Source organism: Heptranchias perlo, chromosome 5, assembly GCF_035084215.1.
Source record: "Heptranchias perlo isolate sHepPer1 chromosome 5, sHepPer1.hap1, whole genome shotgun sequence".
In the NCBI taxonomy this organism is placed as follows: domain Eukaryota; kingdom Metazoa; phylum Chordata; class Chondrichthyes; order Hexanchiformes; family Hexanchidae; genus Heptranchias; species Heptranchias perlo.
The window spans coordinates 123,443,367-123,463,075 of record NC_090329.1 but is presented as its reverse complement, the minus strand read 5'-3'; the positions used below and the strand labels follow the sequence as shown (position 1 = coordinate 123,463,075).

The 19,709-nt window shown below is 45.9% G+C and overlaps 1 protein-coding gene across 4 annotated transcripts in view; it reads left to right on the top strand.

Annotated features, from left to right (window-relative positions):
• Positions 1 to 19,709, top strand: part of daam2 (dishevelled associated activator of morphogenesis 2) — a 309,727-nt gene that overhangs the window by 231,287 nt on the left and 58,731 nt on the right. For 3 of the 4 annotated variants that reach the window (XM_067985157.1, XM_067985156.1, XM_067985158.1), the window contains exons 15-19: positions 3,474 to 3,581; positions 7,843 to 7,949; positions 11,318 to 11,402; positions 13,374 to 13,480; positions 15,482 to 15,570. In XM_067985157.1, the coding sequence (XP_067841258.1) occupies positions 3,474 to 3,581; positions 7,843 to 7,949; positions 11,318 to 11,402; positions 13,374 to 13,480; positions 15,482 to 15,570 (496 nt within the window). Of the gene's footprint in view, positions 1 to 3,473; positions 3,582 to 7,643; positions 7,677 to 7,842; positions 7,950 to 11,317; positions 11,403 to 13,373; positions 13,481 to 15,481; positions 15,571 to 19,709 lie in introns of all 4 variants that reach the window. The other variant, XM_067985159.1, reaches the window with a different exon arrangement.

Below are 19,709 nucleotides of genomic sequence, written 5' to 3'. Positions count from 1 at the left end.
GTAATGTAAGAAATGCAGCAACCAATTTGTGCACAGCAAGCTCTCACAAACAGTAATGTGATAATCTGTTTTAGTGATGTTGGTTGAGAGATAAATATTGGCCAGGACACCGGGGAGAACTCCCCTGCTCTTTGAAATAGTGCCGTGGGATCTTTTAAATCCACCTTAGAGGGCAGATGGGGCCTCGGTTTAACGTCTCAGCCAAAAGACATCACTTCCAACAGTGCAGCACTCCCTCAGTACTGCATTGAAGTATTAGCCTGGATTACCTGTTTAAGCCTCTAGAGTGGTACTATGAATCAACAACCTTCTGACTCTAAGGCACGTGTGTTACCGACTGAGCCACAGCTGACACTTAATGATGTACTTTGATGAATGCAAACCCCTCTTTCTTTCTTCCCATTAACTCCCACTGTATAGATTCCCAGTGCCCTGCCTCCCCATATTCTGGGTCGACTAGGCCTATATTCACTAGAGTTTAGAAGAATGAGAGGTGATCGCATCAAAACATATAAAATTCTAACAGGACTAGACAGACTAGATACAGGGAGGATGTTCCCGATGGCTGGGGAGTCCAGAACCAGGGGTCACAGTCTCAGGACATGGGCTATGCCATTTAGAACCGAGATGAGGAGAAATTTCTTCACTCAGAGGGTGGTGAACCTGTGGAATTCTCTACCACAGAAGGCAGTGGAGGCCAAGTCATTAGATGTATTCAAGAAGGAGATAGATATGTTTCTTAATGCTAAAGGGATCAAGGGATATGGGGAAAAAGCGGGAACAGGGTACAGAGTTAGACGATCAGCCATGATCAGTTTGAATGGCGGAGCAGGCCCGAAGGGCCGAATGGCCTACTCTTGCTCCTATTTTCTATGATTCTATCCACTCCCTTTTGCGTACAACTCCAATGTACCAAATCCCCACTCGTTTTAACACGCTTCACCAGAAATCCAATCCACATCTCGGTTATCCATTGTTTGGCACACTAAATATAGCTGGACCTTCTGCCAGATTTCACCTTGTAGACAACCCATCCCCGTGTGTGTAACCTTATTTTTCTCCCCCCTATCAAAAATGACTCTCTGTTTCTGTTTAGATTGAAGTGCTGAATGAATGATTAAATGAGCTGTGGGGACAAGAATTTATAAATGGGCTATTTTTGTCTGCAAGGTCTAGCTGTCCTGCTCCAAGCATAACATTTGTCTTGGCATTGTATGGCTATGCATCTATCAGGATTTGAGTATATAGTTTCCTGCAGTAGTCGCAGTGGTTTGATCCGAGATAATAACCAGCCATGACACTGTCAACGGGACCATTAACAAGTATTGAGAAAAAAACCTTTCTTTTTTTTTAACCGATTTTCTCCCCCCCCCCCCCCCCCCACTTTTTGCTGAAACCACAGACTGCTGTTGGGCTACGGTGACACAGGCCCTCCCTCTGGTGACCATTCTTCACCTTTACAACTGAATTGCGACTGTCCATTCCACTGTAGAGGGCATCACGGCAGAGCTTGAACAGGCCCTTACCTCCTTGTGCCCACACACACAAGCATACACTTTTTGCTAGCGAGTCACCTAGGAGGGTATCAAGGGGATATGGAGCTAAGAGCGGGTAAATGGAGTTGAGGTAAGAGATCGGCCATTATCTAATTGAATGGCGGAGCAGGTTCGAGGGGCTGAATGGCCTACTCCAGTTCCTATGTTAGGAGCAGGACTATGGCTGATTATCCCCCTTTAGCCTAGGGATGCAGAGGGTACTGTGGCTGAGATTGGCTAAGTCACCACTGACCGGGTGTCAAATCAGGAGCCGTTTTGGTTGGTGTGCTTCAGATCCACTCAAGGCACTTCACTTACCAACTGACCCAGAGAAAATAATTTTAAGCAAAACAAGTCAACTATATAATGTGCAAGGTACTAGTTTCTAATATTATTTATGAGGGGCTAGTTGGCGCAGTGCTATAGAAAACTCTGTCAGCCCTGGCACCTGAATTTGAGTCTAAGGCCTGTAAGGATCCAAAATTAAATCTACAGCACAATACACCATCCACAAACTGGCACCAAAGGGATGATCTTTCTCTTTAGTGCTTCCGGCACAAAGCCTCATTCACATATTGGGGAAGTTTGTAACCCCAACCCACGATTTTCTAGGGAGTAAAATTAATGGACCAGCGGGGAGATGAGGAGACAATATTTTTTTTTACGCAGCGAGTTGTAATGATCTGGAATTCACTGCCTGAAAGGGTGGTGGAAGCAGATTCAATAGTGGCTTTCGAAAGGGAATTGGAAAAATACTTGAAAAGGAAAAATTTGGAGGGCAGGGGAGTGGGACTAATTGGATAGCTCTTTTAAAGAGCCGGCACAGGCACGATGGGCCGAATGGCCTCCTTCTGTGCTTTATGATTCCATGGCCCTGAGGTGAGCGATTTCCCATTATATAAGCTCCCAGCAGGGGTGCTTCCACAACGGGACAGCTCCAACAGGAAAGCTTCCCTTAGATTGTCAATCTCAATCTGACTACGCGAGTAACTTGTGGAAAATGGAAACTTGTCGTGCAGCTGCAGGTGGAAGGTCAGGATTTAGGACCCATTATTGGGGCGGAGCGGAGAGAGCTTCACTCTGCACCGAACCCCTGGATACGTGATGTGGGAACGCTTGATACCAACACCGCGTACAAAAAGAGGGAAGGTGGTTCTAGTCTCCAGCTCTGACGTCCCTCACCTCAATCAACACAATATCAACGATCAACCTCTTTATAAATCTGCACACTCGAAAACCCTGCCTTTCCTCCTACCTCGTCCAGCTGTATGGCTAGATGTGAGATTGACCTTGTCCTGACCATTCCTACAGGCCAAGTGAGGAAGGTTCAGAATGTAGATCCCCACGAGTGTGTAGCCAAGGCCCGTTCAGTCAGCACAATTTCCATGTTGATGAGCCTCACCGAAAGACAAGAAGGATTCCGAAAATTTAGTATAAGTGTTCTCTTGCTTGTTTTGAACAATAGAGATTTTTCTTTCATTAGCAAATTTTGAACAAATTAAATTAGAAATCTTATGGTACAAAAACCAAAATGCCATGGTCTGGAAATAGGTCTTGGTGGCATTATGCTACGAGCAGTTAGCATGCTCACATACAATTCTGATCTCTGCTACTTTAGTGGACGCATTTAGAATAAAGAGGTTGAGTCCTAAATAAAGTATTGGTGAGAGCATTTAGATGTGAGCACACTAAGTGTTTGTAAGAAAATATTGTGAACAGTAAACTGTACATGAAATTTGGAAATGAATTGTAATATTGAGAAATCTTTTAGCAAGAAGCCTACATCATTCCTTAAAGACACGAGCTGCATTGTGCTGACCCAGTATGTTTACTGCTGTTTCACTGATGCTTTCTTCAGTATCTCAACTTCTCTGATCTCAGAAACAGTGCACAGTCACCATGGCCTCATCTATATTTCTGTGGTCTGGACTCTTGCAGAACAGAATTGGAGGCACCGTTTGGAATGAGATAGATGACCTCCGAGCCTTCAACACTCTCGACCTGGAAGATTTCGAGAAGATGTTCTCGGCCTACCAGAGACAGCAGGTAGGCTCTCTCTCCATTTGCGTTGAATTAGTACATAGAGAGATGTATCAACAGCAGGTATCAGGGATTTCATTCAACTGGAAGGCAATGCAATAAATGGTCTTTGCCTAATCATGAAGGGTTCTGGTAGGGTGGATAAGGAGAAACTATTTCAAGCGGCAGGAGAGTCGGTAACCAGAGGATACAGATTTAAGGTAATTGGCAAAAGAATCTGGGGGGGAGATGAGGCAAAATTTGTTTTACGCAGCGGGTTGTTATGATCTGGAAATCACTGCCTGAAAGGGTGGTGGAAGCAGATTCAATAGCAACTTTCAAAAGGGAATTAGATAAATACTTGAAGGGAAAAATTTCCTGGGCTGTGGGGAAAGGGCAGGGAGTGAGACTAATTGGATAGCTCTTTCAAACAGCCGGCAGAGGTATGATGGGCCGAATGGCCTCCTTCTGTACTGTATCGTTCTCTGATTCTATGATTGCCATTGATTCAAACATGTTGGTTGAGTTGCCCGGATTCCATGTGCTAAAAGCGACTGCTGAAGGATGGAGCTCATGTGGTCGAAAGTTGGTTATTAGGTTTTAACCAGGGGGTACCTGGTTTGGATTTCCTTACTGCCAAAAATTTCCTACTGAGTAAGTCCCTTGAGCTTTAACTAGGCCTCGGTATACCCAATTTCTAAATGGGTACCAGTGTTGCTGGGAAATCCTGCATGAAAAGAGCGGCTCCTATCTGCAAGAGTTTTACTCTCTATGAAAGAAAGATGGGCACTCCCCTATTGACTGTCCTTTCATTAGGGTTGACAAGGTGGGTTTGGAGGAAGAAGACCCTTTAGCCCATTTGATCTCACCTTTCCAGAAAACCAAACGTACCAGCTCCCTATTTTAGTATCTAGCCGATTCTCTAATGCGTCCAATGTCTTGGCTCCAGCCACCCAACCTGGTAACTCGTTCCAGCTGTGAATCACCCTTTCCTACATAGAATTACGTAGAATGTACAGCACAGAAACAGGTCATTCGGTCCAATAGGTCTATGCCAGTGTTTATGCTCCTCACAAGCCTCCTCCCACCCTCTCCATTTAACCCTATCAGCATATCCTTCTATTCCTTTCTCCCTCATGTATGTACCTAGCTTCTATGCATCTATGCTATTCGCCTCAACTACTCCCTGTAGTAGCGAGTTCCACATTCTTACCACTCTTTGGGTAAAGAAGTTTCTCCTGGATTCCTTATTGGATTTATATGGGGTTATCTTATATTTATGGTTCCTAGTTTTGGTCTCCCCCACAAGTGGAAACACCTTCTCTATGTCTACCCCATCAAACCCGTTCATTATTTTAAAGACCTCTATCAGGTCACCCCTCAGCCTTCTCTTTTCTAAGGAAAAGAGCCCCAGCCTATTCAGCCTTTCCTGATAGATACAATCTCTCAGTTCTAGTATCGTCCTTGTGATGTAAGGCAAATAGCCTGTATCTGTCCTAAAATTTCCCTCTACTATCCTGAACCTGTGCCCTCTTGATCTGCTACCCCGGTACATCTGATTTAATATTAATATTACTAAATTATTCCTGATATTTGAGTAGCTTCATTATTGTTATTTTTTTAGTACTGCAACGCATAAGCTGAAAACTCAGAAAACTTGTCGGTCCTGGGGAGAAAGGAGTCCTCGGATCTGTCAGCATTCTAATAGTTAAAACACGAGATTAAAGGAGCCCTTGTTATGTAAAAACAGCAGTCGTCTAAGAGCGAGTTGACTGGTTGCGTCACACTTTCTGTCTGTTACTGTGCATGCAGAAAGATCCATATAAGGCAGCCATTTTCCCCTGCTTCGCTCCCTCTCTCTCCTTGATATATATGTGTGTGGGTATGTGTATATAAAGGAAGAAAGATGGTGTGCTGGTCCTTGAGGGAAGTTGAAGTGGTCGGACGCCTGTTAATCTAAATCTGTCGTTGCATTTTTACATATTGTTTATGTGCCAGTATAAAATGTACGCAGATAGTTTATCAAACGCTGACATTTGGCTCGCCTGCTCCATTTTTGGCATAGTGAACATTCAGCAATTGCACAAGGCAAGACGTCTTTTTCTCCTCTGAATACAGGAGGTGGGTTAAGCTTCTTGCATCTTTTAAAATTCAGAAGTTCAAAGGGAAACCTTTTAAAAGATTAAATCCCATTCGGCCTGTTTTTATGACCCATTGAACAACAATTTTTTTTTGTTGCCATTTTTAAATATCACCACTTTAATCCCCATATATGTCCGTGTGTTGGTGGGGCCTCATTTTACACGGCCCCTTGCAGGCCCGTGAATCACTTCAGTCCACTTCGTCAGGCCACTTGACAAAGAATATTCGAACGCGTGCCAGTGCGTACGCCACTCTGAAAACAGCTGGCGCTGCACTGGGTGACAGCTCCGTCACAGCTGCTCCGTGTTCTCAAAATCGCACGCTGGAGTTGGCGAGGCGGCACTTTGCCCGTCACTGGTGAAGTCGCAAACCGAATCCATGGCTGGACCGCAGGGACCATATAAAGGAAAGGTCTTGCACCCTCTTTGCCGCGTGCATATGGTGAGTGTCTCGTGTGTCGGCCGGGTGCCACGTTGCCTACATCACACTTTCATCAATTTCTGAAAATACAAAAGAAAGAGGTGCCCGGTCAGAGCACTCTTAACGTCACATCTTTGAATCTCTTCATCATTCCTGTGGAAGCCCGCTCGCTCGCTCTCTCTGCTGCATGGCTGCCCTCATGGCCTTGGTCATGCAGCCTACTGTTGGCTGCCACTTGGCTCCATGGAAGTCGGTGTGGTTTGGACTCGGAGAACTTCCTTTGTGCTGAGCCAGAGGAGAATAAGGAAGGGGGGCATGATGATGAGCAGAGGAAGCCACAATTTGAGCATAACTGAAGGAGTTAACTGCCTCACACCTAGCTGCGTTAACTTAGAACTGAGGCTTGCTTGAGGCAGACATTTCCCTGATTCAACTAGGCTGTAGAGGGTGACAAGCTTGGCTCCCCAGCATGACAACTTTCACTAACTTTACCTTTTAATTCTTCACCTTTCCTTTGCGTAGCTTTGCTCAGAGTACAGTGAAATTTCAGTGTTGCTCTGATTTTCCCCTCCCTTTCTATCCCGTGACTAACATTTGACAAAAAATGGCTGCCTGTCGGGTTGCCTTTAAAGCTTCTGCCCTAACTCACCCAATTGATTGAGATTGGAGATGAAATGTCCCCACAAAATAGTGGATATGTGGAACACATTCCTAGAGAAGGGAATTGATTTGGGGTCAATTTGCACTTTTTAAAAAATAAAATAAGTGCCCTTCATAGAAAGAAAGAAAAACCTAGAAATTACTGTTAGTGCCATTAGCAGACGGACACACAATTCCTTCCTTTGTCCACTATTTTAACACAGTTGTCGATCTGTTTAGTTGGGTTTTTGGCTTTGCTATAATAGCAGAGAAGTGAGTACAAGCATTTTCCTTGTTCGTGCGTTAATATCGCCAATAGTAATTTCTAGGCTTTAACTCATCCCTTTAACTCATCTTCAATGAATTCCCCTCCTTTTATTCCTTCCATCCTGTGCCACATGTCATTCTCTGGCTGATGGGGCAGTCAGACAGCCTTCTCCCAAGCCCTTCTTTAATGGTGTGATTGAGATGGCTGCCAGGAAGAGTTTGACGAGTGATTATAATTATACTTGCCTTTATATAGTGCCTTATTACGTTGAATTGACTCAAAGTGCTTCACACAATGAAATACATGAAGTGCAGTGACTGTTATGTAGGCAATTAGGATTTGTGACCCCCTCTCTCTGGTGGAGGTGCCAAGCCTCCTCTGCATGACCGATGAGGAAGAACCTCGAGGAGGTCGAGATGAGTGGCACTTTGGTGGCATTGGGCATTGGCATAATGTTGCACATCACTTTGGGACAGTCTAAAATAGGATGTGATAAAGATCAGATAGACACTGGTTTGTAACTTTGCAGCACTTTATCTGCATGGCTGCTTTCTGCTGAATACTAACTCACCTTGGCATGTTTAATTTTTCCATGTCCCTTGGCGACCTTTCCTGCACAGGACCTGCTCACTAACACTAACCACTCAAAACAGGTGAGTGCAATGCCCATTCACTTCACCAGTGAGCAATCACTACCCTTCATCCATTGTGCCATTGAGTTTGAATTTCACTGAGTTGAACGTCAGGTGGATTATGGACAGTTTGGCTGATGAACTGTGTTTAACTCTTTTTGTTTCCTCGAATGAAACATATACACAGAAAGAGCTCGGCTCAACCGAGGATCTCTACCTGACGATGAGGAAGGTGAAGGAGCTGTCGGTGATTGATGGACGGAGAGCTCAGAACTGCGTCATTCTGTTGTCGAAGTAAGTTCAAAGCTGAAGGAGTTAACTGAGCCATTTATTGTCCTCCAGTGGGGAGTTCAGTGTGTTAGTGAACCACCCAATGTAGTAATGAGCCAGAAAGGCTCCAGACTTGATTTCCACAGTGTGCTGAGCCCGTTGATCTCAGTCAGGACAGCAGCTGGCGTGCTACAGTTAAAATCTTGTGTTCTTTGGGCAGGGGAGAGGAACATAAACAGTCAGGGTTTTGCACCTCTGATACTATTGAGAAAGAAAGAAAGAACTAGAGCAGTTTTCACATCCTCAGAACCTCCCAAAGTGATTTACAGACAATTAATTATTTTTGAAATGGAGATAATGTTTTTACGTAGTCAAACGTGGCAGCCAATTTGTGCACAGCAAGGTCCCCCCCCCCCACAAACATGACGTGAATGGCCAGTTAATCTGTTTTTGGCGGTATAGGTTGAGAGATGAATGTTGGCCGGGATTCTGGGAGAACTCCCTGCTTGCCTTCAGAATAGTGCCATTGGACTTTTACGTCCACCTGTACAGGCAAATGGGGCCTCGGTTTAACGTCTCATCAGAACGATGGCACCTCCGACAATACAGCTCTCCCTCAGTCCTGCACTAAAATGTCAGCCTACATTAGGTGCTCAAGTCCCAGAGTGGGGCTCGAATCCGCAGACTTCTGACACAAAGGTGAACGTGCTAGTGTCTGCTGTGCCTCAGTGGTGGCACTCTTGCCTCTGAGAAGGTTGTGTGTTCGAGTTCCACTCCAAAGACTTGAGCTCATAATCCAGGCTGACACTTCAATACAGTACTGAGGGAGTGCTGCACTGTCGGAAGTGCCGTCTTTCAGATGAGACGTTAAACCCCGGCCCAGTCTGTCCTCTTGGGTGTATGTAAAAGACCCCGTGGCAATATTCAAAGAAGAGCAGGGGAGTTCTCCCAGGAGTCATAGTCAATATTTATCCCTCAACCAACATCGCTGAAAAAAACAGATTATCTGGTCATTATCACATTGTTGTTTGTGGGACCTTGCTGTGCGCATAATGGCTGCCGTGTTTCCTACATTACTACAGTGACTACACTTCAAAAGTACTTCATTGGCTGCAAAGCACTTTAGGACGTCCTGAGGCCGTGAAAGGCACCATATAAATGCATGTTCTTTCTTTTTACCAATAATGACCTCTTGTGTCTGGTGAGGACAGGATGTGATGTCAGCTACCCTGCTGACTCTCAGAATTTCACACATTAAGAATGGGCGTTTTGTATGGGGGTACTGAAGGGTCACCATTCCCTCTGTAACCATACCCTGGCAAGGGTCAGTACTTCCAAGAGTGGAGGGGAAGAAAATTGAAGTCCTTTGAATAACAAATCTTTGGTGAGATAAGGAGTCAGAATCCAGCAGCACCAATAATAATTCATTGCAAAAAAAAAACAAATGTACACAAGCCGTTATCCCACTAAGGCTGTTTAATGTCGCTGCCTCAGATCCCGAATTCTGTCCAGTGTCTCCATCTGGTTGTGTGATATAACAGCTCATGGAGCTACGCTATAGATTTATTAGGAAATCCTGTAGCCAACATGGAAGATGTTCTGGCCTCAAAAAACAACCATCATTTAGAAGTGTCTCTATTTTCATTGCACTTGACAGAAGAGCCAGTGGTCTGTTTAATCCATCAGTTAAAAAGGCCTGACGGGTCAGAATGTATCCAATTAATTAACATTTTGTTTGAGCACCCCCAATGCCTCAATTAATAGGGGAAACTTCCTAGTGTGGTTCTAAGCTACACAGACCCAGCCTGGTCGTAAGTTTGATGCTGTTTTGTGCTGAGTTAGCTAATCTCGGCTGGGCTAGCGGTAGAGGCCTACAACTGACCCTAGGCTGGAGAAGGGGGGAGAAAGCCAGCCAGCGTTCTCGCTTCTGATCTCTATACCTTGACCCCTGTTGGAAAATGCACGCGTGAGACCATCATTTCGAGGACGTGATCAGGTGAGGCTTCCACAGTTGATAGCCTGCCGACGCTCAGCTGTCATGGCTGGTTCATGAAGGATGTCCTCTTGGTGCTGGAGGGCTGCCAGCAACTGTAGAACCATAGCTCCAGCAGGAGGCAGCACCTTCCGGAGAAGAGGGGAGGCAAATGGAGGTAAAGCCTCTTTTATCTGCAAGGTGTTTCTTTTGTTTTTTCCTTCCCCCTTCCCTCCCCATGCTTTGTACCATCCTCAGCCAAGATGGTGAGCGGTCAGCCTCCCCCTGGGTCTCTGGTGGGGATGTGGGGGCAGTTTGCCAAGTCGCTGCTGGATGTCTCAGGAACTCAATATGTATAGATTTGCAGATGCAAACCGTTGACTCACCGCTGCCCTGTGCCACCAGGCTGCCCATTAACCCCACCATTCTTGAAGTTCAGAACTGGTAATGACAACAGTGCATTTAAGGGGAAGCTAGATAAACACATGAGGGAGAAAGGAATAGAAGGTTATGCTGATAGGTTTAGATGAAGAGGGGTGGGAAGAGGCTCGTGTGGAGCATGAACACCGGAATGGACCATTTGGGCTGAATGGCCTGTTTCTGTGTTGTACATTCTATGTGAGTTCATGTAACAGTGAGTAAAGATTTAACCTTCATTCTCATTGCTGAGCCATACAGATCCAGAAGGTACCAGGTTGGACCTCTAGCTGGAGTTACTTGATGTCAGCTGGGAGCAGTGTGAGGGAGTGGCAATCGATCTGGGTTAGGGATAGGAAAAGAAATCGATTGGGGTTCCTACTCCTGAGTGCTATCCAGCAAGTCCCTGCTGGAAACCGCACACGCATGACCGTCACATGAGGACATCGCACGAGGACAGGTTTGGACTCAGGTTGTGATGACCTTCCATGGTGGACTTTCATGTCCACCTTCACTGGGGGTGATTTTCACTTTCACCGCTCGGACGGTGAACTGGCAGAGCGGATCGCCCACCTGTTATAGAAGCCGCCCGACTTTCATTTCCATTGAAATTCCTTTGAATATCAAACATTGGATAGTGTTACGGTATCTTTTACATCTGCTTGAGAAGGCAAACAGGGCCTCTGTTTAACATCTTATCCAAAAGTCTGCATCTCCCTCCAACAGTGCAGCACAACCTGAGAACCGCACTGAAGTGCCACCCTAGATTTTGTGCTCAAGCCTCTGTAGGGAGGCTTGAACCCACAACCTTCTGACTCAGAGGTGAGAGTGCTACCATTGACCCATGGATGAACCCTGCAAGTTTAGCCTACGATTGTTCGGGAGATTGAATATATTGTGGCATGTCCAGGACAGTGCAAATTGTATAGGATCTGTCGGAAGGAGTGGGTTTGAAGGACTGAGTGACCTTTTCTCATTCCAAATGTTCTTTTGTCCTTGTTAGGTTAAAGCTGTCCAATGAGGAAATCAAGCGTGCAATCTTGCAAATGGATGAACAAGAGGACTTGGCCAAGGACATGCTAGAACAAGTAAGAACACAAGTTCTTCTCGAACTATGCAAAGAACACTAAATGGAATAGATTGGAGCATGCTTGAGTAAACACTTCCACAAGGTTGAATATCACTTCAAGCTGAGTCAACTGGCCTGAGCCGGATGGCAGTAAGGGGGCCATAATTGATCTTAATGCCCAGGGCTAAGGGGGGCAGAAATTGGCCAGGGTTCAATCTGTTCATCGTTATCCAGTGGACCTTGCTGGAGAGTGTGTGGATATTGGAGGAGGAATGGATTGGGTTGAGCTGTGATGGTCCTACCTCCTTCCCCGCCTTGTGGTCAAATCACCTGTCAACATCAAATAGAATCAGCTTCCAATTCCAGGCAGCAGCCCCTGGTCCTGCTCACATCATCGAGACTATGGGCAGAGGCCCCTGCCCCATAGCCAAGCCTGGTCATGCCAGTTTTCACATGGCTAACTCTGGGGATAAATACAACAGACATTAACACCACTGGATCTGAGTGACTGAATGTGATTGGAGGATGATTTTTTCCTCCCAGTTAATTGCTTTCAGTGCAAAGTAAATCCTGCTTACGATCGTTGATAAGATTAGTCCATAGTCATTCCCGAACCAATTCCCTCCCCTCCTGCTACCGGGATAACCTAACTGGTCAAACCATCTCATCTGAAAAGGTCTGTAAAACCTCCAATGATTTAATCTCAATACGACCAAATGGAATTATTCGCTATACCTTCACTAATGGTTGCAGTAGGTATTAATGACTAAAGAACACTGAACGACGATGAGTAGGGGGGGAGTCTAACATCCAGTACTGGATTTTCAAAAATTTCCTCCAACAAATTATTGGGAAGGCCAAAGCCATTGTCTTCGGTCCGTGCCACAAACTCCGTTCCCTAGCCACGGACTCCATCCCTCTCCCTGGCCACTGTCTCAGGCCAGACTGTTCGCAACCTCGGTGTCCTATTTGACGCTGAGATGAGCTTCCAATCAGATATCCGCTCTATTACCAAGACCACCTACTTCTGTAACATCGCCATCTCCGTCCCTGCCTCAGCCTCTCTGCTGCTGAAACCCTCATCCCTGCCTTTGTTACTTCTAGATTTGACTATTCCAATGCTCTCCTGGCCGGCCTCCCATCTTCCACTCTCCGTAAACTTGAGCTCATCCAAAACTCTGCTGCCCGTATCCTAACTTGCACCAAGTCCCGTTCACCCATCACCCCTGTACTTGCTGACCTTCATTGGCTCCTGGTCCGGGAATGCCTCGATTTTAAAATTCTCATCATTGTTTTCAAATCACTCCATGGCCTCGCCCCTCCCTATCTCTGTAACCTCCTCCAGCCCTACAACCCTCCGAGATCTCTGTGCTCCTCCGATTCATGCCCCTTGCGCATCCCCGATTTTAATCGCTCCACCATTGGCGGCCGTGCCTTCAGCTGCCTAGGCCCTAAGCTCTGGAATTCCCTCATTAAACCTCTCCGTCTCCCCACCTCTCTCTCCTCCTTTAAGACGCTCCTTAAAACCTACCTCTGTGACCAAGCTTTTGGTCACCTGTCCGAATGTACCTTTATGTAGCTCGGTGTCAAATTTTGTTTGACAATCGCTCCTGTGAAGCACCTTGGGACCTTTTACTATGTTAAAGGTGCGATATAAATGCAAGTTGTTGTTGTTGTTGGAGTTGGTGTCCTATCCTTTAAATGCCATTAGGTGCAGCAGTTTGAAGATGCTCGGCAGCTTCATAATTATGTTGATATCTGATGCGAGGAAGTAAGCCTCTTTGCCACCTTCAATACAGAGACAGACATTATGATTGCATCCTGTCTGCGTGAGGCCAACTTGATCTCTGGTAAATGGAAGTGGAATCAGATGGCTCCCTGTATTGATTATTTCGCTTCAGCTCCCCTGATAACATCGAAGAGGTCAAAGAACACATCAAGCTGCAGCTGTTGTCCTTGAACGTAATCCCTGTCATGACTTCCTCCCCAGCTCCTCAAGTTCATCCCCGAGAAGAGTGATGTCGACCTGCTGGAGGAGCATAAACACGAGATTGAACGCATGGCGAGGGCAGACCGCTTCCTCTACGAAATGAGCAGGTTCGTCAGTCCAGGCTCACAAAACAAGAAGATAGGATTAAACATTGTGCTCCGTGGAACTCGCTACCACAAGGAATAGTTGAGGCAAAGAGCATAGATGCATTTAAGGGGAAACCAGATAAGCACATGAGAGAGAAAGGAATAGAAGGGCATCCTGATAGGGTGAGATGAAGTAGGGAGGGAGGAGGCTCGTGTGGAGCATAAACGTCGGCATAGACCAGTTGGGCCGAAAGGCGTGTTTCTGTGCTGTAGTTTCGATGTAACTCGGTGCCTTGAAGGCTGCCTGTGGTGAGCAGCAAACCGGGGCGAGAAGTTGGGGTGGGGGGGTTGAATAATGGAGAGATGAAGATGGATGAGTTTTGCTGGATGACCTTTGGGTGTCAGGGAATGTTGATACAGAATGTTCTTTCAGGAGATTAAACAGGTAGGGTTGATTCCATTGATAGGGTAGATTGTACATGGTATGGGCGATGGGATAAATGGCCTTTTCTCCTTCTGAGTTTCTTTATATGCCGGGGAAGGCACAGGCAGATGGACACTGCTTATCTTCTATCTATATTTTTCTTTTTAAGTTGTATTTTTATCCCTCTTCCATCTTCTTTCATTTCCCTCCCCTTCTTCCTCCGACTCCACACATATTATGGGTGGGAGAGTGAGCTGGCTAGCAACTCCCAGGCGTTGGCCTACGCTGCTCTTGTGCTGCTGCTGACAGTGGCCTTGGATGAGCTACCTCCTGTGTTTATTCACCTCCCTTTGTGCAAGGAATGATACCGGCGCTAAAAGGGTTAAATTATGATGACAAGTTGCATAGACTAGGGTTATATTCCCTTCAGTAAAGAAGATGAAGGGTGATCTAATTGAGTTGTTTAAGATGATTAAAGGATTTGATAGGGTTGATAGAGAGAAACTATTTCCTCTGGTGGGGGTGGGGGGAGGAAGAGTGCAGAACAAGGGGACATAACCTTAAAATTAGAGCTAGGCCATTCAGGGGAGATGTCAGAAAGCACTTCTTCACACAAAGGGTAGTGGAAATCTGGAACTCTTTCACCCAAAAAGCTGTTGAGGCTGGGGGGTCAATTGAAAATGTCAAAACTGAGATTGATAAATCTTTGTTAGGCAAGGGTAATAAGGGTTACGGTAGATGCCAGGTAGATGGAGATCAGCCATGATCTATTTGAATGGCGAAACAGGCTCGAGGAGCTGAATGGCATAAGCTGTTCTTATGTTCCACTAGGCAAATGATGGCACAGGAGAGATTGGGAGCTCAGTATGAAGGGGAACTTTAGAGCTTGATTTGTGCCCTGACTCTCAAGGCACAGTAGCACCAAAGTACTACTCAACTACTGCCCTTGCTGCTCCTCGGTGAGCAGAGCTATCTGTCAGCAAGGTTACATTAAAATTAGGCAGCGCTGTGAATGCACAGCAGGTCCATCAACATTTATAGGACAGGTTAATTTTTGAGTCAAAGAGTCGGAAAGCAGAGTTAGACAAGCCCCCTTTACAGACCTGACCAATGGAACGAGGGGATGGGAGAGGAAGGTCGTCAATCATATGCACCAAAGATTAGTAGAAGGAGCTGCGAATGGGTTTAGTAGCCTGAGAATAGATTTTTTTTTAAAAGCTGAAAAGTGCTGGATGATGCTGCAAAACATCATCCCAAAAGGCATTAGAAGCACGAAAGGGTGAGTAAAACAGCTACAAAGTGGCAGCGAGCGGGGCAGAATGGAGTGGGAGAAGCTTTGTAAAGACAAATAAGGTCTGAAGATGATCAAACGGGAGGGCTGCAGCAGGGTGACCACAACGAAGAGAGAGATCTCGGGGGAAGGATTTCCTCTGTGTGGGATGTGTAGCGGAAACGTAAACTCGCCTTCCGATCTTGTTACCCGCGGCACACAGAGGAGATGAACATCATCGTCGTCATCTCTCACTGTCGCTGACCTTCCTGAACTGGAATTGAACCAGTTGATGGATCTAAACACATTCTGTCCTTTAATCCCGCAGAATTGACCATTACCAACAGCGCCTGCAGGCTTTATTCTTCAAGAAGAAGTTTGCCGAGCGCCTCGCAGAAGCAAAGCCAAAGATTGAAGGTAAGGCCGTCGAAGAGGTCGGTCTGAATAAATATTTACACGTTAAAAAAAAAATTTTTTTTTTTTGGTGGAATAACATTTCACTGGCCTGCTGGCGTGGGTCCGAACAGCTGTGGAGCTTCACTTACCGTTTGTTTTTCTGGAGGGGACTGGTCGGTGCAAACACATTTTTAACAAGTAGTAAATCATTCGCTAAATACTCTGCCACTTAAAGGGGCCGCGTCCTAGCTTTCAGCCTCTGGTGGGCGGGTTAGGGAGAGCAGTTGAAGTTCTGGCCTGGGAGAACCAAAAGTCATAAACTTTCATCGGCCTTGCCCCCCGTCCGTCCGTCCGTCCCGCACATAGAATTATAGAATGGTTACAGCACAGAAGGAGGCCGTTCGGCCCATCGGGCCGTGCCGTGCCAATCGCTTGTCCCAATGCTGAAGCAAATCCGACTCTATGTGACCGTCTCCCATAGAGAGGCCCGGAAACTTAATTAAAGGGAGGGTATCTTTCATCCCATCACTCTAGGCTGTATTGGACCCCAGGTTCCTGAGGTGAACAATCCTTTCAAAACTAAAATAGGACCAGGAGGTGCTTTATGACTATGTACTGACTATTGGAGGTACCTTTCTCATTCACATCGCTGAGGCTTTGGGGTAGATTTTCAACTTGGCGCCTGGACGTGAAACTGGATTTGCAGATCGGCCACAGTTTACAGAAGCCGGCTGATTTTCATTTCCATCCCTTGAACGGGCGGCTGATCCGCATCGCCAGTTTTACGCCCAGGCGGCAAGTTGAACATCCAACCCTTTCTATACTGCTGCCTAATCTCATTCTTTGGCAGCACAGTGTTGGGGGAGGGGGGGAAGTTCCTCTTAATGCACCTGCAGTTAAAGTTTTCCCACTGTATTAATGCACTCGTAAGAATGTACGACTATATTTAGTGCCTTTGCTGGGAGCTCAGGTCCACAATCGGAAAGCACTTGCAACAGTACTGGTCAACCAGTTAAACAACCACATAACCAGTATAAATAGTGCACTGTAGGGCATTCTCGCTGTGGAGGGTACAGTTTCTCTGAAAAATGGGGGGAGAGGGCAGAAGAGATTTAAAAGTCAAGATCTACAAATCATAGTCAATGGTAAAGTGCTCCCCATGGATTGGAGCAACAACCTACCAATCCCCAGAGGGTGAAGCAGGCACAGAGCACGTCAATGCGGTTACATAACTGAAGACGTTGGAAGTTGTAAAACCTAACGATAAAAGATGAGAAATGATCACTGATGAATGTAGCTTGCCGTTTGTGGAGAGTGCCAAATATGTAGGAAGCTGCAGATGGCAATCTAAGATATATGTGACAGACAAGCTCGCTCGATTATCTTAATGTATGTACCCTGAATTTGTCTAGTAACCTGCCACAAATACAATGCAAAGAAAGGTCAGAGGTTGAATATTTTTATCCACACATGCTCTCAAAAACTTTCAGTTCTCAAGGTACTTCAAATTCAGGTGATGGAGGTTGTGGGTTTGGGAGGTGCTGCCGAAGAAGCCTTGGTGACTTGCTGCAGTGCACCCTGTAGATAGTACACACTGCAGCCAAGGCACGCCGGTGGTGGAGGGAGTGGATGTTTAAGCCAGCAGTTGGTGCCAATCGAACGGACTGTTTTATTTTATTCGTTCATGGGAAGGCCAGCATTTATTGCCCATCCCTAATTGCCCTCGAGAAGGTGGTGGTGAGCCGCCTTCTTGAACCGCTGCAGTCCGTGTGGTGAAGGTTCTCCCACAGTGCTGTTTGGTAGGGAGTTCCAGGATTTTGACCCAGCGACGATGAAGGAACGGCGATATATTTCCAAGTCGGGATGGTGTGTGACTTGGAGGGGAACGTGCAGGTGGTGTTGTTCCCATGCGCCTGCTGCCCTTGTCCTTCTAGGTGGTAGAGGTCGCAGGTTTGGGAGGTGCTGTCGAAGAAACCTTGGCGAGTTGCTGCAGTGCATCCTGTGAGGCATTTAGAGACTGTGTAGCAGTAAAATGCTTCATGCTGGAACAAAGCAGGTGCTAACGTGAAGACTCAACTTCTTGGAGTGGCATCTCGCTGGAAGCAAAGTAACAGATGGATTGCTGTCCCACTTGCTGCCTGCACCTTGCCTGGAGCCGCCTCTAGACAAGTAACAAGAGTAGCAGCTCAAAAACTGGCAGGTCCACCACAGCTGAAGCAGGAGAGTCTATTCCTGGTACAAGTGAAGGTCAGCTGGATCACAACCAGGTCCTCAGCAGAACCCTCCGCATCTGCTCCTTCCAACAGTGCAACCTGATTCACCGGGGTGATACCGGGGATGAGATACCGGAGTTATTTCGATGAGAAGAGAAAAGGCTAAGAGGAGACTGAATGGAGGTTTTAAAAATTATTACGCTGTTTTGATAGGAAATTCTTTGATGGAAGAATATTTTCTTTGGTTGGGGTCTCAGTGATGAGGAGTCATCAATGTAAAAGTATCATCAAGGGGGTGAGGAAAGAGGTTGGGGGAATTTCTTTATACAGAGGGTTGTTAGTGCATGGAACGCTTTGACACAGGGAATAGCTGAGGCACAGATCATTGCACCTTCTAAGTGGACAACAACAACTGGCATTTATATAGCACCTTTAGCATAGTAAAAACATCCTAAGGCTCTACACAGAAGCGCTATCAAACAAAATTTGACACCGAGCCATATAAAGAGATAGTAAGACAGGTGACCAAAAGCTTGGTCAAAGAGGTAGGTTTTAAGCAGTGTCTTAAAGGAGGAGAGATAGGTAGAGAGGTGGAGAGGTTTAGGGAGGAAATCCCAGAACTTAGGGCCTAGGCAGCTGAAGGCACAGACAATAGGTAACTATTTGAAGCAGAGGAAGATACAGGGTTATAGGGAGAGAGCAGGACAGTGATATCAGTTCTGAATTGCTCTAGCAATAAATACGTATCACCTTAAATGTTATAATAATCTTCCAAACATCCTTAGATACGGGGGTGGTTCCAGAGGACTGGAGAATTGCAAATGTTAAAAAAAGGGTATAAGGATAAATCCAGCAACTGTAGGCCAGTCAGTTTAATCTCAGTGGTGGGAAGACTTTTGAAACGATAATTCGAGACAGAATTAACAGTCACCTGGACAATTGTGGGTTGATCAGGGAAAGCCAGCATGGATTTGTTAAAGGCTAATCATATTTAACTAACCTGATCGAGTTTTTTGATGAGGTAACAGAGAAGGTAGATGAGGGCAATGCAGTTGATGTGGTGTATATGGACTTTCAAAAGTTGTTTGATAAAGTACCGCATGGTAGGCTTGTCATCAAGATTGCGGCCCATGGAATAAAGGGACAGTAACAACATAGATACAGAATTGGCTAAGTGACAGGAAACAGAGAGTAGTGATGAAGAGTTGTCTTTTGGACTGGAGGGAGATGTACAGTGGTGTTCCCCAGGGGTCGGTGCTGGGACCACTGCTTTTCTTGATATATATTAATGACTTGGACTTGGGTGTACAAGGCACAATTACAAAATTTGCAGATGACATGAAACTTGGAAGTGTAGTGAACAGTGAGGAGGATAGTGATAGACTTCAAGAGAATATAGACAGGCTGGCGGCATGGGCGGACACATGGCAGATGAAATTTATCGCAGAAAAATGCAAAGTGATACATTTTGGTAGGAAGAACGAGCAGAGGCAATATAAACTAGCGGGCACAACTCTAAAAGGGGTACAGGAACAGAGAGATCTGAGGGTATATGTGCCCACATCGTTGAAGGTGGCAGGGCAGGTTCAGAAAGGGTTAAAAAAGCATACGGAATCCTGGGCTTTATAAATAGAGGCATAGAGTACAAAAGTAAGGAAGTCATGATTAACCTTTATAAAACACTGGTTCGACCTCAATTGGAGTATTGTGTCCAGTTCTGGGCATCGCACTTTAGGAAAGACATGAAGGCTTTAGAGAGGGTGCAGAATAGATTTACTAGAATGATTTCAGGGATGTGGGACTTCAATTACGTGGATAGACTGGAGAAGCTGGCGTTGTTCTCCTTGGAATAGAGAAGGCTGAGAGGAGATTTGATAGAGGTATTCAAAATCATGAAGGGTCTAGACAGAGTAGATAGAGAGAAACTGTTCCCATTGGCAGAAAGGT